Source organism: Sus scrofa, chromosome 10, assembly GCF_054392235.1.
Source record: "Sus scrofa isolate SSC_HxYL_T2T_F1_AM1 chromosome 10, Sscrofa_HxYL_maternal_Yorkshire_Landrace_v2.0, whole genome shotgun sequence".
Lineage (NCBI taxonomy): Eukaryota > Metazoa > Chordata > Mammalia > Artiodactyla > Suidae > Sus > Sus scrofa.
This window is the reverse complement of record NC_139392.1, coordinates 23,711,423-23,738,359: the sequence shown is the minus strand read 5'-3', so window position 1 is coordinate 23,738,359 and position 26,937 is coordinate 23,711,423. Positions and strand designations below refer to the sequence as shown.

The 26,937-nt window shown below is 40.8% G+C and overlaps 1 protein-coding gene across 6 annotated transcripts in view; it reads right to left on the bottom strand.

The window, feature by feature from the left end:
- NEK7 (NIMA related kinase 7) overlaps positions 1 to 26,937 on the bottom strand; it is a 158,010-nt gene that overhangs the window by 90,625 nt on the left and 40,448 nt on the right. For all 6 annotated transcript variants that reach the window (XM_005667989.4, XM_021064489.2, XM_084979391.1 and 3 more), the window contains exon 2: positions 9,429 to 9,513. In XM_005667989.4, coding sequence (XP_005668046.1) covers positions 9,429 to 9,485 — 57 coding nt within the window. In that variant the 5' untranslated portion in view covers positions 9,486 to 9,513. The remainder of the gene's footprint in view (positions 1 to 9,428; positions 9,514 to 26,937) is intronic.

Genomic DNA, 26,937 nt, shown 5'->3' with positions numbered 1-26,937 from the left:
ATTAAATTTATTTTACATAAGTGTCTCTGGAAAAAAAAAAAGGACTTATCAAAATTTCTAAAATGTATTTAGATAATTATAAGGCCTAACCAATTTCAAAAACAGTTTCAGAGTGCTAAGACACAGTGAAATTAGATGTCTGGCTCCCATGACTCTATCATTACGGAGTAGATGGCTTTTACTGGGTGGACCTTCTGATCATGGACACTTAAAAAGATTCTGAAAATGCTGGCTGGTCTAGTAAAAGAACCTAGAAGTATAAGGGAAAGCGACTTGAGCTAAGGAACGGATAAAAGATACAAATCCAAGGTTGTGAGCAGGGATTTTTCAAATGGGACAAGTGTGTGGTAAGTTGGCTCAGCAATGGATAGGAAGGAAGACTTGGCGTAAAGAACTGGAGTAATGAAGGCGGTAAATTAAAGAGGCACCACAGCTTAAGATGGATGAAGTCAACTCTAGTGACTCAAGAGTGAAATTGTAACAGAACAGTGGGAAGGTAGCAATCATACCTGGTACAGAGGATGAGGCAGCCTCTATTTTCCCACCATCATTCTCCCTATATTCTGGTGAAGTCATATTTCAGCATGGTGGAAGAGAGATACTTATGGTATTTTTAGCCTGTTTAACATTATGGCCTAAGTGGCCATAAGCCACTTCTTTAGTCTAATAGATTAGCTGGTCTGCATGAAAGACCAGAAATACAGTTTAGTTGAATGTTACTATGTCTCCCTAAGATGATGATGATGGCTCCCGTCCCAATACACTAATAAATACGGGTCAAGGATTGAGTGGACATGCGACAGAAAGGTAGACTTGGTAATTAAAACTGCTAGATATTCAGGGAGGGGGGAGGGAGGGAGAGAGGGGTAGAGAGAGAGAGAGAAAGGGAGGGAGGAAGGGAGAGGGAGAGGGAGGGAGAGGAAATGCATTATTTGCAAATGACTAACTGGGCTGGGGAATAAGCTGACCTTGAGGCAGATTCCTTTTACACTCTTATCCAGATATAAAATTATACATTTCTTTGACCAGAGATCTAAGGCTAAAAGCTTAACATTTATTCCCATACTACCTTTGAGTGGTCTTTCATACAGATAATCCCAAAGTGCCATTGTAGGGACTAAGCATCTACCATTAGTTTAAACCTTTTTGTGCCAATAAGTTATTTTGTTCAGTAACAATGGTATGTCTTCATGGAAAACTGACTTATGGTTGCCAAGGAGGAGGGGGAGGGCGTGGGATGGACTGGGAGTTTGGGATCAGTGGATGCAAACTATTGTATTTGGAGTGGATAAGCAATGAGATTCTGCTGTATAGCACAGGGAACTATGTCTAGTCACTTGTGATGGAACATGATGGAGGATAATGTGAGAAAAAGAATGTGTGTGTGTATATATATATATATATGTATGTATAACTGGGTCACTTTGCTGTATAGCAGAAAATTTGACAGAACATTGTAAATTGACTATAATAAAAAATTTTTAAAGAAAAAATGAATAAATAAATAAACTTGGGGAATATCTGTTTTATGACTATTTAGTGAGAAAGCTGTGTGAAACATATCTATGGTCACATAAAAAGTCATAATAGTCACATGGTAAAGATATAAAGGGAGACAAAATATAAACGCATCCTAAACGTAAAATGATACAAATGAATTCTAACGAACATGTTGGAATCTGTACGTTCAATGCTGCTCTTCAAACAGGCACTGTGAAGGTTATGGACTTACTCTAGGAGGACTTCTACTCCTGAAAATATGTCTGAAATTCCTCCTCCGAAACTGTAATCAGTTTGTGAACCATATGAAAATGACTGGTCTCATATATAAGAAGATACTCATTTTGATCAAAAGAAGAATACCAAGATCATCTACTTTTTTCACCAAGTACATATGTGGCTCCAAAGGATTTGTGAACATTCCCAATATCAACTTCACCCTCAAAAATGGAACACTTATCACCACTGTATTTACTAAACTGTATTTCAGGCTCTGGACGCAGGACCAAATACAGTCAGGAAACTAAAGGAATATCAACCTCATCTCTGCCCACATCACTCTGAACAGACTGGTCCACAGAAATTTCCAAGAGAGCAGATGAGAGAATCCTTATTATCCCTACCCTATTTTAGAAATCATCTAAATTTCTCAAGGTATTTCCTTTAAAAATGGAGGAACACTTAGCCCTAAATATGTAAACATGAACAACCAATCGAAATTCAAGACTCAACCAAGCTTTACATACTTTGATATTGCCTGTCATCTGACAGATTTCTTATCATTTTACATGGCCACACGGTGTTTCCCTAAAATAACGCTCACATAACTAACATCTATAAATATTAACATAATACAGTTAGATTAAGCAATAGTTATCTTTCATTTAGAGATTAATTCATTCACCCAACAAATACTAAGTAGCCATCATCCATTACTCATCGACAGAAAATACCATCAACAGAAGTGAAGCCTGCACCGCTTGGCATACTGCATTCTTACTTATTAGAAGCAAGCTAGATGGCACAAATGGACCTGTCTACAGAACAGAAACAGACTCTCACACATAGAGAGCAGATTGCTGGTTGCCAAGGAGGAGGGCGAGGGAGTGGGGGAACAGGGAATTTGGGGTTAACGGACACACGCTGTTACACTTAGAATGGACATGGAGTCCCCGTCGTGGCTCAGTGGTCAATGAATCCGACTAGGAACCATGAGGCTGTGGGTTCAATCCCTGGCCTTGCTCAGTGGGTTAAGGATCTGGTGTTGCTGTGAGCTATGGTGTAGGTCGCAGACATGACTCGGGTTCCGAGTTGCTGTGGCTCTGGTGTAGGCTGGCAGCTACAGCTCCGATTCGACCCCTAACCTGGGAACCTCCATATGCCACGGGAAGCGGCCCTAGAAAAGGCAAAAAGACAAAAAAAAAAAAAAAAAGAATGGACAGACAATGAGGTCCTGCTGCAGAGCACAGGGACCTATATGTCCAATCACGTGATAGAACAGGATGAAAGATAATATGAGAAAAACTATATATGACTGGGTCACATTGCTGTACTGCAGAAATTGACAGAACGCTGTAAATAAACTATAACAAAAAACATTTTTAAAGAAGCAAATTGATAGAAGAAACTCCTCAATGATCACTATTTTTCTGAGAATAATCTTGTTGTCATCTTCCAAATTCCAGATTTCCCCTGAGACAACCCTTTCCTTAAGGCCTCTATCATGGAGTTCACAGACACACAGTGAGCCTGCTCAGCTCCAAGGACTAAATCTCCAGGAACAGCACTGGAGACCATTGCCTGTGCACCTAAGCCCTGGAGCTGGAAAAGAGCAGATTCTAAGCGAGATGCGACTGAATCTGGGTCCAAACAGGGAAGGACACAAAACGCAGCTGGAGACAAAAAAGGAGACCAGGTGACACGAGACCCTCTCCCTGCGTCCCGTACGGAGATGTGGCGGATCCTGAGGGCTGTCAAAACCAGCGTTTAAGGAAGTGATACAATAAAATGTGTGCTTTGGAACAATGTGTCCGGCTACGATGTACAAAAGGAACTAGAAGTGGTAAAAGGAGAGGTAAAGAGGTCAGTTCAGGAGCCTCTGCAACAATCCAGGCAGAAGGCAGCAATCCCCTGCGAGTCAGGATGGAGAGAATCCGCCGACTGAAGAGCTTTTTAAGGTAAAATCAAGGGAACGTGAAAACTGCCTAAATAAAAAGTATGAGAGTCACTTGTTTGTAGTCTGGACAACTAGATGGACAGTGCGAACAGTCACAGGCAGAAGGACAATCCTGGGCAGAATACGATAAATTTCATCATCAAGATAAAATTCCATCAATAGTGGAGCATCCCACACTATTCAAAGGTCCAGGCGCTTGAGGTACCTATAAAAACACCAAGAGGCGCAGTGAATAAGAAGATCCAACTGGCCAGGAAGTATGAGGAGCCTTTGCCATGAAACTAACAAGTCAGACAGACCCGCTCAACTCCCAGCGCCCACGCCAGATCCTTCACCCACTGAGCGAGGCCAGGGATTGAACTCACATCCTCATGGATGCTAGTCAGGTTCTTAACCTGCTGAGCCACAATGGAAACACCTAAAGGTTTTGGGGGTTTTTTTTTAAATAAATCATTTATACATCTATATTTGTATATAGACTGTTACCCAAGAAAAACAAAATGGTAAGTTAAAAAGAGTTCAGACATCTAGACAATACTTGACTTCTGGGTGGAAACTCTTCCTGGAGAAAGCGTCTTTCTTTTCCTCGAAGCTTTTCTTCCTTGCTCGGTTAGGGCTTGCTTCTCACATCTCAGTCTGACAAAGCGCTGCCAAGAATCGCTTCCTGTCCTATCTCTGGTGTAGGTACCTAGGTGTAGGCCACTGCTTGAACTTGTGCCAGAAAGAGACATTCGAGGACATTTATATATTTTAATATTCATTTAAAAGGTGGTATTTGAAAAGAAAGAGACTGGGTTGATGTGCATCAAAGCACTTACTGAAGGCCTACTATGTGCTCTAGGTAGCACTCTGGGGACTAGGGATAAAGCTTAAACACAAAAGAAAGAAGAAAGACAAGGAACGAAATAGAAAGCGGTAAGGTGGTAAATTCTATTGCATGGACTGAAACTCTGCAAGAGTCTTTTTTCCTCCAAACACCTGCTGCTGTTTCTCCTGTACCTACAGCAATAAAGTTACTCGATGAAGTAAACTTAACAGGAGAACATGACACCAAAATGTCTATAGAGACTTCCAAAAATTAAAGCTGCACCAGGGAGTTCCCGTCACCGCTCAGCGGCAACGAACCCAACTAATATCCATGAGGATGCGGGTTCCATCCCTGGCCGCACTCAGTGGGTTAAGAATCTGGCATTGCCGTGAGCTGTGGTGTAGGTTGCAGACACGGCTTGGATCCTGCGTTGCTGTGGCTGTGGTGTAGGCTGGCAGCTATAGCTATAGCTCTGAGTTGACCCCTAACCTGGGAACCTCCATATGCCACAGGTATGGCCCTAAAAAGCAAAAAAAAAAAAAAAAAAAGCTGTACCAAATGCTGCGCCTTGGCAAAATCAATTTATCAAAAGAAGCAAACTAAATGACGATCTTTATTTCATAAAGAAAGTAATTCTGTAAGATGAGCTAAAGGGAAGGCCTGGCAGTTACCATGTCCAAAATGCATCCCACTCAGCAAGTCCAGGGTGGGGACTCTGTTCTGAGCCACGAAGCCCCAGGATTACTACCCTGAGCGTGCTACGCCGTCAGCTTCTTTTCATCCCTACGTGCCCACTTCACAGAGAGGCAAAAGCACACAGGGAACTGCTGTTTGGGCTGCCAGGAAGCTTAAAGAAATAAATGGTCAGTCCTCCTTGCTGCTTGAGCTGGAAGACTCCCAGACAAGATGCTCACAGCTGCCGAGCCATAAAAACGTCTGCTTTGCTACCTGTAGATCTGGGATGCGTTCTCTCTTTCACAGGGAGCCAAAGTGTTAGACTAGGTATCTTCAAATTTAAAAATAATAATGATAACCTAAGTCCTGGTGATTATTACAATTAAAATGACTCCTCCCTCTAATCACTCCCAGAAATTCATTAAATTGTCCTCTGATTATATAATTATTTTGTATTTATTTTTATGATTAAAAAATGAATGTAACTTAGCTTTCTTCACTCAATGACCGGAAACCAAAACACAAAATGTTAGCTGTAAACTTCCATTATTTAACATTAGTCTCAGATGAAAATGTAAATATTTTATTATTCCACTGTCACCACCTTTTACAGTTTTTTTCTTCTGTCTTTTGTATTTTTAGGGCCACACCTGCAGCATAGAGGTCCCCAGGCTAGGGGTCGAATCAGAGATGTAGCCGCTGACCTACACCACAGCATAGCAATGCCAGATCCAAGCTGTGTCTGCGACCTACAGCACAGCTCACGGCAACGCTGGATTCTTAACCCACCGATCGCAGCCAGGGATTGAACACAAGCCCTCATGGATTCTAGTCGGGTTCGTTAACCACTGAGCCACAACGGGAACTCCTGCTTTTTTTTTTTAAATTAAGCTCTATCCGTTGTTCCACAAACAAGAGACCAAAAAAAAATATGATTACATAGGAGACAAATCTAGTCAAAATATCGTTTCAGTACTTTCAAAGGCCTCAGCAGAAATAATTACAGAAGGAAAAATGGAAAGAAAGGGACGCTGAGAGGAAAAAAAATTTCCCTAAGTTCAAGAGAATGACAATAATACAAAAAAAATTAATAAAGACACACGAATCTTATATTCTAAAGCTTAAAAAAAAAAGGAAACTCACACTGATCGAAAAATGAGACCACGGGTTACACATTGCAGGGTTAGAGTCGTCATCGCAGAACAAGAAAAAGAAAGACATGCCAAGAATATACATCACTTGTCATTACACACTCAGAGAGCTGCCATCCTCTGCTTCCGTTTATGTCCAGACGCATCTTAGCATCACAAGAGTGGAGGAAGTCACTCAACTAACCATATGTTGCCGAATCACCCGTTATTCAGGCCAATGGCGTGGAACAAAACAAAAGAAGGTTGTCAACCCCAAGCAGAGGCTGTCCTTTGCCAGCCTTTAAAAATAATGCTCCCGCGAAGCAGTAACATCTTTCAAAGACTTAATAAGCAACAGTGCCTATAAACCCTTGTCAGGTAATCTCACACCATCAGTCCGGCCGCAGAGACAGAACCAACCCGCCCTCCGTCCTCCACCTGCCGCAGCCACCAGGAACCGGAGGACAGGTGCCTCTTTCCAGTGGGGTGCAAGGTCCAGCCCCAGGGAGCAGCAGCAGGAGGCAGGGACAAGGCAACATGGTGAAAAGCAGAGACAGGACCGAGCACGAAACTTTGAAATGTAGGCTGAGCGGCCACTCTGGGTCCCAGGAAGCCTTGCCTTATTTCTGCCTTCTGCAGCCACTCTGGTCCTTCTTGGTGGGGAAGTCAGTAGGAAGCAAGAACCTAAGTGCTTGGGTTTTGTTTTGTTTTGTTTTCCTTTTAAACTTAAAGCTGTTCAAAACTGAAAGTTTCAAAATCATAACATAGACTACCTAATTTTATTTCATTTTATGGCCGTGCCTACAGCAAGTGGAAGTTCCTGGGCCAGGGATGGAACCTGCACCATAGCAGTGACCCAAGTAGCTGCAATGACAATGCTGGATCTGTGGCACAATGCACCACAAGGGAACTCCCAGACTCCCTAATTTTAGAGGTGCTTCTTTTACTATCTTTGCTAGACCCTAGACATATAATATGGAACAACAGTATCTTATGTATGTGTGTACAACTGGCACTAAGTTATGCCTATGTCCAAAGATAGCAGCTGCCTCCTATAATCTTGATCACTTATGACCATAACATAAAATATAGAAAGATTTAAAAAAAAAAAAAAAAGCACACAATCATCTTGAAATTAAAATACTGGCCTTGGAGTTCCCGTCGAGGTGCAGTGGTTAACGAATCTGACTAGGAACCATGAGGTTGCGGGTTCGATCCCTGGCCTTGCTCAGTGGGTTGAGGATCCAGTGTTGCCGTGAGCTGTGGTGTAGGTTGCAGATGCGGCTCGGATCCTGCGTTGCTGTGGCTCTGGCGTAGACTGGCAGCTACAGCTCGATTGGATCCCTAGCCTGGGAAACTCCATATGCCGCAGGAGCGGCCCAAGAAATGGCAAAAAGACAAAAAAAAAAAAAAAAAAAATACTGGCCTTGGAGTTCCCGTCATGGCGCAGCAGAAAACAAATCCAACTTGTAAGCATAAGGTTGCAGGTTCAATCCCTGGCCTTGCTCAGTGGGTTAAGGATCTGGTGTTGCCATGACCTGTGGTGTCGGTCACAGACACAGCTCGGATCCGGAGTTGCTGTGGCTGTGGCATAGGCCAGCGGCTACAGCTTTGATTTGACCCTGAGCCTGGGAACCTCCATTTGTTGTGGGTATGGCCCTAAAAAGTGAAAAATAAAAATAAAATATTGGCCTTACTCTAAGCTCAAGGGTCTCTTTTCTGAACACAGTACAGAGGATTCAGATAGGTGTAACACAGAAAAGAGTGTAAAATTGAACTCGGTGACGGGCTAATTTAAACACGTTCACCCGAAGGAGTCCCTGGCTGGTTTCAATCACATTCTTCCTGATCCCCTGCTTCATATGAGGAGCTGCAGTATCACAGGGCATCCAAAGAAAGGAAGACGCAGGGCAAACCTTCAAGGAGAGTGTAACCCAAGAAGCAAAGATAAGGAAAATGTCCTTGTAAAATGACACTGAGGTCTCAGAAATACCAGAAAAGAGATATACTCACAAAATCAGAAAAGGATTCCCTGTGCAGATGGCATTTTAAATGGCCCTTGAAGGATGGGCACGATTTCAAGAATTGGAGATGGAGATGAGGGTGCAAAATGAATAAAGTCAGAGGGGCAGAAAGAGTTTATTTTGTAGGCAGGAGGAGTTCCTGAACTGTGCTTCACAGACACTGATTCTGAGAGGAGCTGATTAATCTGCTTAAAAAGGGGGGGGGGGGGCCCTAATCAAATAAGCTTGGCACTCACTACAGCCCAAGACCCCATCCTGTAAAATCCACAGTGTACACCGACCCAGGGAAGGCTCTGAGGATCACAGAGCGGCTGTGTAACCCAAGCCTCCCAAACTTATCTGACTACACAGAAGGCATCTGAAAGAACATCTATCAGTGTCCCTTTCCAGAATTACCATCAAGCCAAACTGGGACAAGGCTAGCAGAGGAAGCCTGAGACTCTGTAGAAGGAATGCTTCAAACACCAAACCGAGAAACACTCACTGATGAATAACAACAAGAGGGAGGTGCTGCCTCTGTGCAAGGGTGAATGTTACTTTATGTCCATCAGCATCGATGAGGCTTTATTCAGGGCAAGCATCCACCATGAACAACAGATGCTTCCTAATTACTTTCAACGGTGTGGGTACCTGCTTGGCTGAAACATTCCTTTTGCTTCGTTTATGTTACAAAGAACAAGCAAATACATAGCAAGGGAAACATTACTAGTCAGAGAATGAGGACAGGGGTGGTGATGGACTCAGTTGTGGGCAACGCAGGACCAGCCAGCCAAAGCAGAGACAGGCACAAAAGACACAAACACTGCTCACCCCTTTTTTTCCCCTTCCTAAGCCTAACATGAACTCTCAAAGCCTACAGGTCATTCAATTCAAGTTCCAAGCTAAAACTGAACCTTTATTCATGTTTGTACGTGAGAACGAAGAATTCTAAAACAATACTTTAAAATAGAAACAATTCTGATTTAAGCTTGGAAATTTATAGTTAGCACTTTGGGCTACTTTATTTCCTAACGGAACCATAAATGTACTTCCTCCTTCTGCACTACACACACACACACACACACACACACACACACACACACACACACAGAGAGAGAGTTTAGGGAACACATTACCTGTGGCTGGAACTGAGGAACAGGTGGCCCTTGCATCCCTTGGGATTGCTCATCCATTGTCTGAAGCAATGGGAATTTCAGAATTCTGCAAAAAATGTGAAGTTGAAATTTAGATAATGTCATCAGCACCAATCCATACCCGAGTTGCCTAACGCTTCAAGAGTGTCCATTAAGACATTCCACACTCTTATCTGCCACTTGCTAAATCCAAGCTCTGTTGAGCGAACACGAATATTCACTGCCTCAACTCGTTCTTCTCAGAAGTAGCATTTTATGCTTAGAAAATCCTCTTCTGTGAGATGCAATTCTTGCTCCTTCATTATGGCTTAGAGATCCAAGAGGCTTCCCTCCCCCTCCCCAGTATGAGAGGATCACCTTGTCTGATGAGCCTACAGTCACAGCCAGTGCAGGCTTCCTACAGTCGAAGCCAGTGTTCACATTCCTTAAACGCACCTCATCTTCCTCTTCTAAAACTGTTAGTACTTTCGTTCTTTATGTCCAACTCTAATGCTTACTGTGATTTTTAGGTTTAAATTTAAAAGGAGACTCTCATCCTGAGTGAAGTTAAGTCAGAAAGAGAAAGACAAATACCATATGATATATCACTTCTATCTGGAATCTAATATATAAGGCACAAAGGAACCTTTCTGCAGAAAAGAAAATCATGGACTTGGAGAAGAGACTTGGGGTTGCCAAGGGGGAGGGGGAGGGAGTGGGATGGACTGGGAGCTTGGGGTTAATAGATGCAAACTATTGCTTTTGGAATGGATGAGCAATGAGATCCTGCTGTGTAGCACTGAGAACCATGTCTAGTCACTTACGATGGAGCTTGACGATGTGAGAAAAAAGAATGTATACATGATGTGTAACTGGGTCACCATGCTGTACAGTAGAAAATAAATAAATAAATAAATAAATAAATGACTTAAAAAAATTTAAAGCCCAATCCTCAGATGAGAGTGTTTGTTTGCTTATGCACACTTTGCTTGTGATTATAAAACAGCCATCCACTACTTCAATAAACTCAGGCTGAAGACCACATGCGAAGTTCTGCAAAGGCTCAAGAACTGAACTAGGGAGTTCCCGTTGTGGCGCAGCGGAAATGAATCTGACTAGGAACCATGAGGTTGCAGGTTCGATCCCTGGCCTTGCTCAGTGGGTTGAGGATCCAGTGCTGCCGTGGGCTGTGGTGTAGGTCGAAGATGTGGCTCAGATCTGGCGTTGCTGTGGCTGCGATGTGTGCCAGGGGCTAGAGCTCCAATTGGACCTCCAGCCTGGGAACCTCCATATGCCGAGGGTGTGGCCCTAAAAAGACAAAAGACAAAAAAAAAAAAAAAAGAGAACTACAATCAAAACTCAGCCAACACCCAGTCCAGGAGTCACTTCTGCACGGATTTCACACAAATATCTCTAGGTCCTCCCAAGGGTAATTTCATAACTAAAATCTTGTGGGTTAAAAAACTAGGATCCATTTAAATAGGATCAACAGAAAAACTACAACACATCTTCACTTCATACGCTCTTTAAAAAGCAATAAAAACATTCTAGCCGTGGATCATTTGTTATTGCAAATACTTTCTTCCATTCTGTGATTTGTCTTTTTAAAACCTTACTAATGCATCTTTCAATTAACTTATGAATAGAAATTCACAAATTTAATATGGTCTAATTAATCAACCTTTTATGATTAATGCTTTTGTATGCTATTTAAGAATTATTTCCTTACTCTAAAATTCTCATACATTATCTTCTAACATAAGCCTTGTTGTTTGCCTTTCATATTTAAATCTGAAGTTGACCTGGAATTCAAGTTTTGTACGATAAAAGGTAAAGTCATTATTCAGTTTGTTTTTCCATATGGCTATCCGACTGACCTCAAATCACATACTGAAAAGATTATCCTTTACCCCATGTCACACTGCAGTGCTGTTACATCATCCTTGTCACATATCAAATGACTGCTTAAATATATATATATACTACATTTGTGTATATCCTCACTTCATTATAAAGTCTTGATATATGCTTACATCACATCTGATTTTAGTATGAATTTTAGAACCTGCCTGTTTGTTTCTATTTTTTTTAAGGCTTTTGGGATTTTGATAGGATTATATCAACTCTATAGATCAACTGGGGAAAAGTAAGAGTTTAATACTATTGGGTCTTCAAACCCATAAACACAGGATATCTCATTTATCTGAAGTGTAATTTCTTTCAGTAATGGTTTTCAGTTTCAGTATTGGTCTTTCACATATTTTTCCAGGTTCTTTCCTAAGTATATTGTATTTTTGATACTATTATAAATGACAGGTATCTTTTACTTCTATTTTTCTGATCTTTTATAGAAATATGACCGATTTGTGTATATTGGCCTCTCATCTTCTTGCAAATCTGCAAAAATTACTCATTAGTTCAAGCGGATTTTTTGTAGATCCTTGCCTTACTGCAATGGCTAGAACCTCCAGTAGAGTGAACAGAAACAGAGATGGCCTTTACTCGTTCCTATCTTAGGAGGAAAGCAGTCATTCATTTATCATTTAAATATACTGTCAGATTATATTTTTCTTTTTTCGCTTTTTAGGGCCACACCTGCGGCATATGGAGGTTCCCAGGCTAGGGGTCCAATCGGAGCTACACCCGCCAGCCTACACCACAGCCACAGCAACACAGGATCTGAGCTGCGTCTGTGACCTACACCACAGCTTACAGCAACGCCAGATCCTTAACCCACTCAGTGAGGCCAGGGATCAAAACGGCATCCTCATGGATCTCAGGTTCATTAACCACTGAGCCACAAAGGGAGCTCCACATTTTTCATACCTGTCCTAATTTATCAGGCTGAGGTAGTGCCCTTCTATTACTACTTTGCTGAAAGATTCTATAAAGAATAGATGTTAGATTTTTGTCAAATGCCCCTTCCGTGTTCTGAGCTGATTATGCACTTTTTTACTTCGTTAAAATGTTGAACTTTGGTGATTCTTTTTTCTTCAAATTTTGAACAGTCATTTTGGTGACTGTTAAGCCAGTATTCATTTCCTGGATGAACCCCACTTAGTCATGATGTATAATCATATTTACATATCATTGGATTCAAGGAGGGAGGAGAGGGAAGGAGAAAAGGGAATCCCAGTAACAAATGAGAATACCTTTCAGTGTGAAATCTAAAGCATTAAAATCAAGACCTCATATCTAGTGTCCCATGGATAATTTCATAAGACACTCCATGAGAAAAAAAAAAAAAAAAAAAAGGGCTTCCTGGTCAAAGACCTCTGTGAAATACTACTTCCTCCATGAATCTCTCTTAGAGTCACAGTAAATATTAGCATACTAAAGGACCCAAGCAGGCTTGCAAGGTTTTGTTTTTTTGGTTTTTTTTTTAAATAAAGCACTTCTGTTTAATTGAGTTCATCATAAAATGCTTTCTTGTGTGTAACGTGTTTTAATATCCCACAGCTTGACTAATCCTAAGAACACACACTGAGTTTGTGCTAGATTATGACAAAGTGGGGGTTTCATCATACCTACTGATGTGTGACAATATCTAAGCAAATAAAATTATGAAGAAAAGAAGCCAAAGTTAAAAAAAAAAAAGAAACATAAAAATCAAAGAAACCTTAGAAGTGATTTAATCTAACAATTGTATTACAGGAAAACCACTTCTACAGTATCCAGACAGAGGTCAAAAAGATTCTGCTTAGAAAATAAAAGTCTGTATGCAATTCTTATATTGCTTATAAGCTTAGCAATACAACGAATAAAAAGCAACAAAATTTTCTTTGCACAATATCTAACATGGTTCCATATGTTACTGGATTCTTAATGCTTTTACAGAATAAGAATATATCCGTGTTTGTACACTGATTTAAAATCATTATTTATCATATTTCCAAAGGCCAAAGATACTTAAATATTATTTCTTTCCACTAATCTCATAAATAAAACACAAACACATCTGAATATATATATGTGTGTATATATATGTATATATACATTAAATATGCATTCGGTTTTCTAGATTATAAATCCTGTATTGTAGGGCCCTATCTGTGTGGTCCACAGCTGTACCTGCAGTGTTTAGGTCAATGCTTGGCACAAAATGGGTGCTGAATGTATACTGAATGAATGGATGGATGCATCTCTGTCATAAAAACATCTAATAATTACTGCTATACTTTAATAAGATTAAAGACAATGATGAGTAAAATAATGATCAAATTCAACAAATTTGGCAACCAATCTTCAATCAATAAAGGCCACCTGAAGAAGGTGCTGCCTGATTTGGGTTTTAAATAGGAAGAGAAGCTCACGAGGTTTAGATGAGCAAGGAAGAAGGGAAAATGGGGAAAAGCGAAAAAACACACTGAAATACCCCAAAGCAGAGCACAACATCTTGTAAGTAATTTAAATTTAAAGTTGGCAAGTGGTAAGAGATAGCTGCTGGAGAGTTAATATCAGAAGGTTAGGCTAACAACATAGCTATCAGTCCATGAGAAAGCTTTTACGGTATTTACTCTATCCAGTTATCCAGTTGGTATCAGAGAGCTAATGCTGGGTCAAGCAGATAAGGGGGAGAAGGTTCCCTATTTTGGAAATATGATCATCTTTGCCATGTGACAGAGTAGGCAGGCCGACAGCTACAAGCAAGACCAGTCAAGAAGCTGCTGCAAGGATCCAGACAAGAGATGATAAGCGCCCTCACCAAGCACCTTCCATTTGACTTCATCCAACTTTGGATACAACTGTCTCACTGTCCTGAAGTGCTCTGTAACCCATTTTCTCCTGGCTTTCCCCCCACCCGCCACTGCAGCTGCTTTTTCTAAGCTCCTTTTTCTATCCAACATATATGCTGGAGTGCTCTAAGACTTGCATCTTCATTTTTCTCACGCCTACATTTTCTCAAGTCATCCCATCCAATCCTACGACTCTAATGACACCCCCCCCCCAAGACTACTCTGAAATCTCTCTCTACTATATAATCTGTTCAGAGCGCTGAGCTGCAAACACCAATATCCAAATGACCACCTGGTATCTTCACAAGCCTTGAATAAAAGATTCCATCTCTCATTCCTCAAGAAAAAAAGAAAAACAAAAACTAACTTCTCTAATCTTCTTTCTTTATAGAGGATCACTGTGGTCCAGTTCAAAATTCTCAAACTTTTGGGTCCCAGGACCTCTTTATCTGAGAACCCCGAAGGGATTTTTTTCATGTAAGTCATGGCTATCAATATTTATCATATTGGAAACTAAAACTGCAAATATCTTCTCTCATTACACAGCTTGTCCTTTCAATTTGTTCACTGTTTCCTCTGCTGTGCAAAAGCTTTTAAGAAACAACAGCTCATATAGCTCAACATCAAAAAAAAAAAAACAGTCAAAAAACAGACAGAAGACCTAAAGAGATATTTGTCCAAAGAAGACTTACAGACGGCAAGAGGTACATGAAAAGATGCTCAACATAACTACTTATTAGAGAAATGCAAATCAAAACTACCATGAGGTATTACCTCACACCTGTCAGAATGGCCATCATCAAAAAGTCTACAAATAATAAATCCTGGAGAGGGTGTGGAGAAAGGGGAATCCTCCTACACTGCTGGTGGGAATGTAAACTGGTGCAGCTACTATGGAAAACAGGATGGAGGTTCCTCGAAAAACTAAAAACAGAGTTAACACAGGATCCAGCAATCCCAGTCCTGGACATTTATCCAGAAAAGATGAAAATTCTAACTCGAAAAGATATATACACTGCAACATTCATAACAGCATTATTAATAATAGCCAAGACATGAAAGCAACCTAAATGTCCACTGACAGATAAGTGGATAAAGAAGATGTGATACATATACACAATGGAATATTAGTCAGCCATAAAAAATAAAATAATGTTATTTGCAGCCACATGGATGGACCTCAAGGTTATTACACTAAGTAAATAAGTCAGATAAAGACAAATATTGCATGATACCACTTATATGTGGATTCCAAAAACATGATATAAATAAACTTATTTACAAAATAGAAGTAGACTCGCAGACACAGAAAACAAACTTATGGCTACCCAAGGAAAAAGGGGTGGGGGAAGGAGGAATTAATTGGGAGTTGGGGATTAACAGATAACATACACTAAAGTAAACAAACAAGGACCTACTGGATAGTACAGGGAACTATGCTCAATATCTTTTACTTAGAGAGAACGCTTTCAGCTTTTGACTGTTAGTGTGATGTTAGCTGTGGGTTTGTTATTATGGCCTTTTTTATGTTGAGGTATGTTTCCTCTATACCAACGTTGTTGAAAGCTTTTACCATGAATGATGTTTAACTTTATCAAATGTGTTTTTGACATCTATTTAGATGATCATGACTTTTATCCTTCATTTTGTTAATGTGGAGTATCATGTTGATTGATTTGCAGATACTGAAGCATCCTGGCATCCCTAGGATAAACTTCACTTGATCATGCTGTATGATACTTTCTGTGTACTGCTGAATTCAGTCCGCTAACATTCTGCTGAGTATTTCTGCATCTGTGTTCATCAGGGAAATTGGTCTGTAATTTTCTTTTTTTGTAGTGTCTTGGCTGGTTTTGGTATCAAGGTTATGCCAGCCTCATAGAATGACTTTGGAAGCATTCCCTCCTCTTCAATTTTTTCGAATAGCCTGAGAAAGATAGGTGCTGACTTTTTAAATGTTTGGTAAAATTCCCCCGTGAAGCTTTTTGGTCCCAGACCTTTGTTGAGGGGTTACTGATTACTGATTTGATTTCAATACTAGTCATTGGTCTTTTTCAGACCTTCTATTTCTTCCTGACTCAGTCATGAAAGATTGTATATTTCTAGGAATTTATCCATTTCTGTTAGATTGTCAATTTTTTTTGGTGCACAGCTATTCTTATTAATTTACTCTTATGATTGTATTTCAGTGATATTGGTTATAACTTTTATTTCTAATTTTATTTGGGCTCTCTTTTTTCATTAATCTGGCAAAAAGTTTATCGATTTTCTTTTTTTAAAAAACAGTTCTTGGTTTCATTGACCTTTTTTGTTTTGTTTTGTTTTTTGTCTCTATTTCATTTATTTATGCTATGATCGTTATTATTTCCTTCCTTACATTGACTTTGGGCTCTGTTTTCTTCTTCCAATTCCTTTACATGGAAAGTTAGATTGTTTGAAGTTTTTCTTATTTCCTGAGGTAGACCTGTATCACTATAAACTTCCCTCTTAGACCTGCTTTTGCTGCATCCCAAAGATTTTGGATCATTGTGTTTCTACTTTCAGTTCCCTCAAGGTCTTTTTTTTTATTTCCCCTCTGATATCTTCATTGACATGCTGGATTTTTTAGTAGCATGTTGTTTAATCTCCATGTGTTTGTGTTTTACCAGTTTCTTCTTATAATTGATATCTAGTTTTCTAGTTTCATACTGCTGTGGTTGAAAAGATGCTTAACATGACTTTGATTTACTTAAATTTTTTGAGACTTTTGTTTTGTGCACTAGCATGAGATCTATGCTGGAGAAAGTTCCATGTACACTTCAAAAGAATGTATAGTCTGCTGTTTTAGGATGGAATGTTCTGTAGATATCTAGTAAACCCATCTGGTCCAATGTATACTTTAATAACATTTAATAACATTTCCTTACTGATTTTCTCTCTGGATCCGTAGATGTAAATGTGGTATTTAAATCCTCTACTGTTATCCCATTGCTGTCTATTTCTCCTTTTATGTCTATTAATATCCGCTTTATATATTTAGGTGGTCCTATATTAGGAGGATATATGCTGATGAAATAGAAGACATAGTTCCAGTTTAACTCTAGCACTAAGGTTTCATTCATAAAGCTGAGTGCTCTGTCTTAATTTTGGTAATAGTCTTATAGGCACAAAGAAATGTACATGAGAAATGAACATAAAACATGCTGAATATTACTGACAAAGAAATATAAATTTAGGCAATAATGAAATAATATAAAATTGATAGCCTTTCAAAATGATACATGTTTTAAAATTACACGCAATGCTCACATACATGTAATAAATAACCTTTCTAGAAAGCAACATGACAAAAAACATTAATAATCATTCATACACTCTTTCTCAGTACTCTTAATCCCACAACTCTATCCTAAAGAAATAAATCAGTGACTGAATTTTGGATTGCATACAAGAATGTATATTAAAAAGCATTTATCATAGAAGAAAACTAGGAATAACAAAATGTCCAACAATATGAAAAGTCTAAATAAATTACAGTAAATACATAATATGGAACACTAGACTGAACCAATGTTTATTTAAAATTTTAATGATATTTAAAGATGTATTCAGTATAATGTGAAGTGAAAAAGCAAGATTCAGAGACAAATTTCCATGTTACATGTACTCAAAGGATACTATTCTTATCACTATCAATTAGATTATTGTGCAGCTATTTGTTTAAGCTAACTACCTTGCCAAAATATCAGTCAAATAAGGGCAGGAAATTAGGCTTTATATATCACTGCATCCCAACAGTGCATGGCACAAAGTTAAATATAGCAAACACATAGTCACCTATGATTCTAATATGAGTTCTTAATACATTAAGTCACAAAAAAGCAAGCTGTATAACAGAATAAAACTATCTTAACACAATTTTGAAGGAAAGCACATTTGTATACATGTATGGGTATAGGCAACCTTTGATTCCATAATGGCAAAAGGATAATTCAGACCCACCCTCCCCTGTGAGGACAATTAGTTACACAAAACAAATATTTCTAATCTGCTTGAAGGCATCGCAGAGCTGTGGAAATAGTGAAGAATTCAAGGACCGGTATCTGAGGGATGAAGAAAACCGAGAAGTCGGTCAAACATCTAAGCATTTTTTTCCATTGCATGTTGCACTGGCTGTGGAGGGGCAGTTTTGAGGCCGAGAGGCTGTACAGCACTTTCAGCTTCTTGGGACTATAGAAACGAATTGTAGTCCTCAGTTTAACAAGGGGCTGTGGTGATACCCTCTCAATTTGAACAGGATCTTGAAAGCCTTAACCCTGGTAGACAAACCTCAGCATTAAGTCATCTGCACCCTGAAATTGAATTGAGGTGATCTCTGACAGCTAATATCTCAGGCAGCTGGTAGAAACAGATGAAAATACAGTCCAGAGAAACATAATATCTTAGGCTTCAAATTATTTCTACAAACAATTCTGCAAATGTAATCTCCAACATATAATAAAAAATAACCAGGAGCTCTAGCAGATAAGACCGCATGAACGAAAATCAGCAAAAAGAAGAGAATGAAAATGCTCTCAGATGGAAGCCTGAAAATGCCAGAAGAAGTCATAAATAAAGGCAATAGGGTACATTTAAAAATAAGTATTATCTGCTTGGATCAGTAGATAAAAGTGCTCATAAAGTTAAAATGAATTTAGAATTGAATACATGAAAAACCAATATATAAACAGAAGAGTTAAAGTGTTTTAAGGTTCCTATTAGAACGTCTGGGAAAAGGAAAAGCACAGATTAGCATTACCCTTATTTTTCTAGTCTATGTATCTTCTCTAAAAGTTATTTTTGCACTTCTATTACGGTATAATTTATATACAGTAAAACTACCATTTTTCCTGTGCAATTTCTGAATGTTGACAAATTTAGTCTTGTCTACACCAGAATCAAAATTAGAACATTTCAGTCAGCCCGTACAATGCCTCATATCGCTCTGTAGTTGGATCCTCTCCTGATTCCTTGCAAGCAGTGACCTGCATTCTATCCCATTAGTTTTCCCTCTCTAAGAGAACATCTACATGGAGTCACACAGCTATGGCCTTTTGAGTCTGGCTTCTTGCACGCAGCGTGATACACCTGAGATTCATCTGTGCTGCTGCAAGCAGTTTGTTCGTTTTTACCCCGTTGGATGGAGGTACCACTGCTTGTTTATCCATCCTCCGGCTGAGGTACATCTGCATTGTTCCCCGTCTTGGGACAAATACAAATAAAGCCACTAAAAGCGTTTTCATACAGGTTCACACATTAGTTTCCAGTTTATGTAGGTAAATATCCAGGAATGGGATCACTTGGGTAATGTCAGATCTTAATAAGACAAGGATGCATGTAAAATAGGTCTTTATGTGGTGTGCTAAGAAAAAAGAAAATGATAAGTACCTCATTACCATCCTGCTTCCCACATATCTTCCCTGTGGTTTCAGGGAGGTTCTCCTTTCTCATTCTTTTCGTTTTGTTTACTCTAACAAGACCATTACAAAAGACTGCATACCATATGTGCCTACTGGGTTTGCACTTCTGTCAAATCATCCTGAGAAGAAGAAGGAAATAAGAGAGAGGATTTCTAATAAAAACTATGGCAAATTGAGAAATGCATTGAACCTTTCGATTTTGTGGAAAGGCAGACATTAGTGTCCCCTGACTATTCAATGAACTAGAACTGGTCTAAATAAAAATAGATAACTGGCTGCTGAAAGAATATAAGTGCCATATTTTCACTGAATAACTAAGCCCACTATGAGAACAGATGTTTATAAATTCCTACTCCTACTCCAATAAAATGCATATAGGTGTTGCCTAGTCAATAAGAATGGAAAGTTGAAAAAAAGTAGAACACAGATAACCGGAGAAATAAAACTTTTTTGACATGGCATAATTTATGTGTAAGTTTTTTTTCAAGAGTTTGAAATGAGGAAAAGTTTACAGCTCTTGGCAAACATCTCTCTCTTTGAACTAAATCTTTTTAGAGCCCCTGCTATACTTTAGACATGTTCTCTAAAATATGTGAAAGAAGGATTCTACATTAGAATGAAGAGAAGTGTCCACCAAAATATCATTTTAAGGTTATTTTATGTTAAAGCATCACTGAAAAGTAACAAAACAAAGGCTGATATAATCAAGACCAATGTTTTTATTATGGCTCTTGCTGACACCTGCTGGTTCAGTTTTATCTTCCTCCTTAATATACATTGATATATAAGATATCAGCATCTCAGACACAAAAACAGAGTCCTTAGACTAATCAAGGGACCAACAACCCAAAAACTAAATGAGTACATGTCAGCCAACTCAGCACTTCCCATACCCAATGACTCACTGAAATCAGTGTTATGGCTTTACCATAACTCATTGCCCAATGAATTTAATTAATACAAACTCTTTGTGTCCTGATGTTTTGATCCTGTCTTATTATTTAATTCTGAGATGAAAGTTACATTTTTCAACTTTAACTGCAAAAGCCAGTGGATCATGTTATTTAGAACTCAAAATGCCAAAAAGGGGATGTCTTTAAAAAAGTTACATAGGGTAATTTTCTGGTTTGTTTTAGCAAATCCACAATTCTATACTTGTAAAATAAGATAATAACACATGTCCCTTGCCAAGTCCTCAAATTTTGCTCTCTCCCCTCCCTCCTCCTTTCCCCTAAATCCACTATAAAACAGTATGTAAGAGCAGTGGCACTTCCTTCTAACTAGAAGAGGCTTCACATTAAAAAGAAAAAAATTGGATGTCTCTTAAGAAAAAGAAATGCCACAGGAAAGCTGTCTTTTTTATTTACGTTTTTTACCTGCTCTTACTCTTTCCCTAGTTTAGCAAACCTAATAAGCAATAGGTTCCATATACCATCCTTTAGTAAGGAAAAGGATTAACTCAAACCCAAGATTGTGTCTAAAGATATATGAAAGTCAAAAGGTGTGCAATGTAGATTATGAATAAATCCACTCTTTTCATTTCTTATTTAGGCATTAATGTTTCTCCCATAGCAAACAGTTACTTAAACCTGAATAAGAGCTGCTTCCTAAAACATCATCTTGAACAGAACCCCCGGTTGTTGTTGTTCAGCTGCCTGGACCACTCACCCCAATTCCCACCCCGATGCTGACTGAGGGGATCTGGAATGGTACCTACTTCTCTCCATTAAAGAACAAAGACATAAAAAGGTACAGAGCACAACACATCTGGAGAACTACACAGCATTAGAGCTTAACAGGTGGTGGGTTCTGTCCTGAAGCGAGGAGGACTGTGGCAGCTACAGCTCTCGTTTGACCCCTAGCCTTGGAACTTCCATATGCCATGAGTGCAGCCCTAAAAAGGCTCCCCCCCAAAAAAAAAAAGGAATATTAGAAGGGACAGACAGAAACCTCTCTTGGCACAGACACACAGAAGTCTCGTCTGAATATCTTCCCCCTCCGTGTTTAAAACAGATCTAAAGGCATCCACTAGTTTCAAAACTATATACAATCTGACTTACTCTCTCAATTACAATGTTTAGGATAATAATTTCAGACAATATCTGTAAAATATCTGAGCTTGATTTTTAAAATAACAAATATGTAAGTCTAAGCTACTGAACCTTAAAGCAATCAAGCATCTTGATGACGGAAGCCAAATATGGTTGCAGCACAGCAACAAATGTGCTAAGAAGTGCTCGGGCTCCAGGGCGCCCTAATGTAGCATCCAGGCACAAACACCGCTGCTTTCCTGAAAAGGACCTTTGAAAAGAACTATATAAAGGAAGACGGGAAGGAGGGAGGGAGACCAAAGGAGGCCCAATAAGTTCAGTGAGGTGCTCTCCAGACTATAGGCTGACCAGCGCCTCTTCTCTGAGCGCTGGTCCCTGGAGCCTTGCTGTGGGTGGGGAGGCAGTCATGCTTCTACTGATTCTGCCACCTAGACCCCTGCCCCAAGAAGGGACTTATTAGGAAGTGTTTTCACAAGGCTGATGGCTCTCCCTTCCTCCCCCATCTTGAACAGGGCTTCCAGCCTCCCAAAGCCAGAAAGAATGGCCCAGTCCACACAGAATCGTCCCGCTCAGTGTCCCCACAGGTAGACATCCCTGCTCCTCCCAGATAGGACAGTAACTGAGCCCTTACGAGTGTCTAAGGTGCTGCTCTCCAGCTTCTCCCGGGAGAAGCCTGGTCCTGAGAGTCCAGCAAGTGAAGAATTCATTCCAAGTGGACCGTTTCTGGTAAAAGACGAGACGTTTGTATTCTCTTCATTTTACAGGACATCCCCAGCCCCATCCCACCCCCTCAAAAAATCTGTAAATGTAACTGCTGCTCCAGGAAGTTGGTTTCAAGGACCAGGCTTACGAGGCGCAGCCTGAGTGAGCATGAACTGTACTAATCCGCCCTCCGGGAGGAACGAGAGAGTGGAGCACCTATATCTATTTCAACCCCTTCAACCTTATACAGTAATTAACAACCACAGAGACTCCAAACAGACTTCGGAACTTACTGTCCGGGAGAGAAATGGTTACAAATGCCATGTGGGAATTCATGGACACTTCATATTAAATATATTATTTTATTCTAAAAGCATCTGTAATTCAAACATGTCGATTCCAGCCTTAAAAAAGCAGTGGCTGGGAGTTCCCATGGTGGCGCAGTGGTTAACGAATCCGACTAGAAACCATGAGGTTGCGGGTTCGATCCCTGGCCTTGCTCAGTGGGTTAAGGATCCGGCGTTGCCGTGAACTGTGGTGTAGATCGCAGATGTGGCTCAGATCCCACGTTGCTGTGGCTCTGGCGTAGGCTGGTGGCTACAGCTCTGATTGGACCCCTAGACTGGGAACCTCCATATGCAGTGGGAGCGGCCCAAGAAATGGCAAAAAAAAGACAGGGGGAAAAAAAAAAAAAAAAAAAAGCAGTGGCAGCAAGGCAGCAATACGTTTCTCCCAGCCAACTTCAGTGTCTATTGTATTTTCCTTGACTCCCCTCCTGATAGGTCACACTGGGGAGGACGTGGCTCCCGGTGGAGGCGCTGGTGCGCAGGAGGGGGGAGGGGGACGCGAGGAGGGTCCCAGCAGACAGACATCTGTTTCCAAACCCCTGATAACACCTTCCCAAGCACAGAGTTTCCACGCTGGACCTCGACAACCTCCCCGGTGATGGACGGGGCAGCGCGAGAGTGACAAGGGCACCGGGCCGGCCTCTCCATCCCTCCGCGTGAACAAAGACTGGGCCACATTTTTCCATCTGCCTGACAACACCTCCACCGGTGCTCAGTCTCAAGCAGGATGATTGATGCCTGTGAACAAGCTGCTCCTAAGCCAGTGTAACGAATGTGGAACTCCAGTGCTGCTGAGGCCACGTCTGAGTTATTTCTGGGTTGGAAAGAGACGTGGCTCAAGTACCTCTGACTTTTTAGGTTCGGCCAAAAACAGTCAGCAGACTGGCTGCCTGAGACGGATGAATGTAATAAAGTGTCCTCAGACGTGACATTTTAGCTTGGTGCTAAATCTAAACCACAGTGCCCTTTGTGACTGCCACACAGGTCATTAAAAGCCCCGTGAACAAAGGACTCCCCAATCCTGATGACGCGGAACCAAGTCTGTGTCTCCAGCCAGTTTCAACATATGCTACGTTCTGAGACAAAGCTTCAATGTGACCTTCAGGTGTTCCCGGTTAAGGCCACTGGGCAGGAACACACACAGTCCTGGTGCGGAAACCCTGCCTGGCTCTGTCACCCACATTCTCCCAGCACATTATCAACACGGGGAGGCTCCAGACAGAGGACAATGGGAGCAGAAAAAGCAATTCTAAAAATCTAGGAGGAACGAGAAGAGGGAGGAGATCCTTTTTTTCAAGGGTAGCCAATTTCTTAGGACATTAATGATGGATTCTGTAAAAGGATCCAGTCACTTAAGTTGGATGATCTAAGACAGGGATCAGCAAACTTGTTCGGCAGAGGGCCAGATGGTAAGTAAACACTTTCAGCTTCAGGGGCCATATAGTGTCCATGGCAACCACTCAATTCTGTAAAGGCCAAGGTGCCAGGGACCCGGTACAGAGAAGGAGGAGGGCTGTGTTCTCATAAAACTTTATTGACAACAATGGGCCATGGCCACAGTTGCCACAGGCCATAGTCTGCCCACCCTTGATCTGAAGCAATGCTTGTCACGCTTTGGCCCAGTGAACAATCTGGGACCTGGGAAATATTTCACTGGCCCTTTTCATCTGAAACCTTTACTACTAAACTTGGAGCCTGCCCATTACTGCTACGTATTCCACCATATACTCTTAGTTTTTCAAATGGAATAAAATGAATCAGTGAAGCAAAGCAGGACAGAGACCTAATAAATCTGTACTAAAGTAAGACTGAACTAGTTTGTGGCTGTCCTAACTACACTACCAATTTAGATACACCCGATGGGGTTGGGTCTGGTGGGACTCATTAATATATACTTCTGCTATTCCCTCCGCACCACAATGCACACAAAACAACCCTCTCCCTTTAAAAGCCCACAAAGTAACAAAATTACATACAAAAGAAAATACCCTGTGCATCACGTACCACAAGAACCACTATCTAAAATTCTATGGATCACAACAATTCCACATGAATAAGTACAAAATTGAGGGGTGGCAGCCAGTAAATCTCACATCACAAATAATCCAATAAACCAAAGGAAAAGCAAAACAAAGATTTTGACAGACACCTGGCGCTGGGGAGACAAAGCTGGTGTGCCGAGCGCACCTCAGAGCAGAAGTCTGGGCACATGCCTGAGGTGGCCGTCAAGGCCACGACAGACCGGCCCCCACTGATCAAGGTGAGAGGTGGAATGCCCTGCAGAAGAAAACCAAAAGGTGACACCATTCGGAACCCTTAAACGCTTCATGCACAGTTATCTGCCGTGCAGTACAACTCACCAGGCTGGCCAAGAAGTCAGATATACGACTTAAAAAAGGGGCAGGGGGAGGGGACAGGAGTGGACAACAGCAACAGTCCCAAAAGTGAACCAGATTCTAGAATCATCGGCCACAAACTTTAAAGTGATGATTAGCATGCTCTATAAATTACCTGGAAATAATGGAGAATTTCATCCAGAATACTGAAATCTATGAAAAGAAACACTGCCCTGCCCACCAAGTAATAAAAGTCCTAATTTAAGGCTGCCTCTAAGATGTCAAAGATGCACTGAAATCCGCATGCCAGCTTCCTCTAACAGAACACTGGGAGAGGGTATAATTAGCAAGGTAAGGGGACAGGGGTGAAACAGTAGCAGAAACAATGGGATGATTGACAAAGGCAGGCAAGAAAGGAGGCAAGATAGCAACAAAGACCAGCTGGAACAACAGAAAGTAAATAACCAGAGGATAGGCTTAAATCCAAATATTTCAGTAATGGCATTAAATGTAAATGAACTATCTGCTCCAATTATAAGTTAAAACGGACCAGACCAGATCTTTACAAATTCTGAACTGTTTGTCAGATATGTCACAAACAGATTTTTTTTTTAGAAGAAGAATAAAAAAGAAATTCTATGCAACACTGGCCAAAAGAAAGCTGGCAGAACTCTATTTACATTAGACAAAGTAGCTTTTAAAGACAAAAAGCATTATTAAAAGGAGGAATATTTCATAAAAATGAAAAGGCATAATTCAACAGGACACAATTCTACATTTGAGTAACATCTGCTGAATCTATGAAGCAAAATACCAACAAAACTAGAAGAAGAAAAAAAAAAACCACAATTCTACAATCAAGATTTGGAGGTTTTAAAATATCTTAGCAGCCAACAGAACAGATAAAAAAAAAAAAAAAAAAAAAAGGCAGTACATACATAAAAGAGTTAAACCACACAATTAACGAATTAATAGGATGAAATGTGTGCATGGGAAAGGAAGAGAATCTGAAAGTCAGTGTGGAGCCTCTACGTGGATGCTGCGGCACCCACCCTTCCCCCAAACCCACCCCCATCCCAGCCCAGGTCACCCCCCAAGTCGGGGCATTGCTTCCCGGAGCTGTGGGGAACCATGACTGCTGAGGGCTCACACCTAAGCTGCTCTCCAGGCAGCCTCATCCAATGATGTCAGGGTTCAGGTGCAGAGGTCCAGACCCTTCCATCAATCTGGGACCGTCCTGAAGGGCCAGGCTAGCCCCAGGATGCTCCCATGGGACTGGCTGAAGCCTCTGCTGCAACCACACTGCAATCTGGCTTCTCTTCTGCTCAGTTCTACTTCCTCCCAGGCGTTGTTCCCAAAATCATTACACAAAACAAAAACAAAAACGAAAAACCACCGTGCATATAGATCTCAGTCTGTCTGCTGAAGAATTTGGCCAAGGACAGTTGCCAATAGGAGTGGCCTGGAAACCGCACTCAAAGGTGGCATTCCGCAGCTGGATCACAGGCGACAGGTGCAGTACCGTCTCTCCACTGAGTCATAGTGCGACTGTTAAAATTCTGACTACCTGCTGAAGGACATTTACTGGTGAATAATCCCAGGTCTGAGCGGTTGATGAGAAGTAGTAATTATAAGAACTACGGAATCAGCGATCGCTGGGGCCATCAACCAAAGGGGGGTGCTGAAAACTGAGAGTGATTTGAGGTGATGTGAAAAGGAAGAAGGTTTTTTTCACCTTCTGCCTCAGAGCACAGAAGGGGCTGAGCGTCGGGCCCAGGACGAAGCACCGGGGCAGCAGATCATCAAAGAAAGCTCGAATACTCAACCCTGAAAACTCAACTCTGCCAAGACTGCTATTCCGAGGTCAGGATCCTGAACTGGAAGAACTGGGGCTCTGAGATG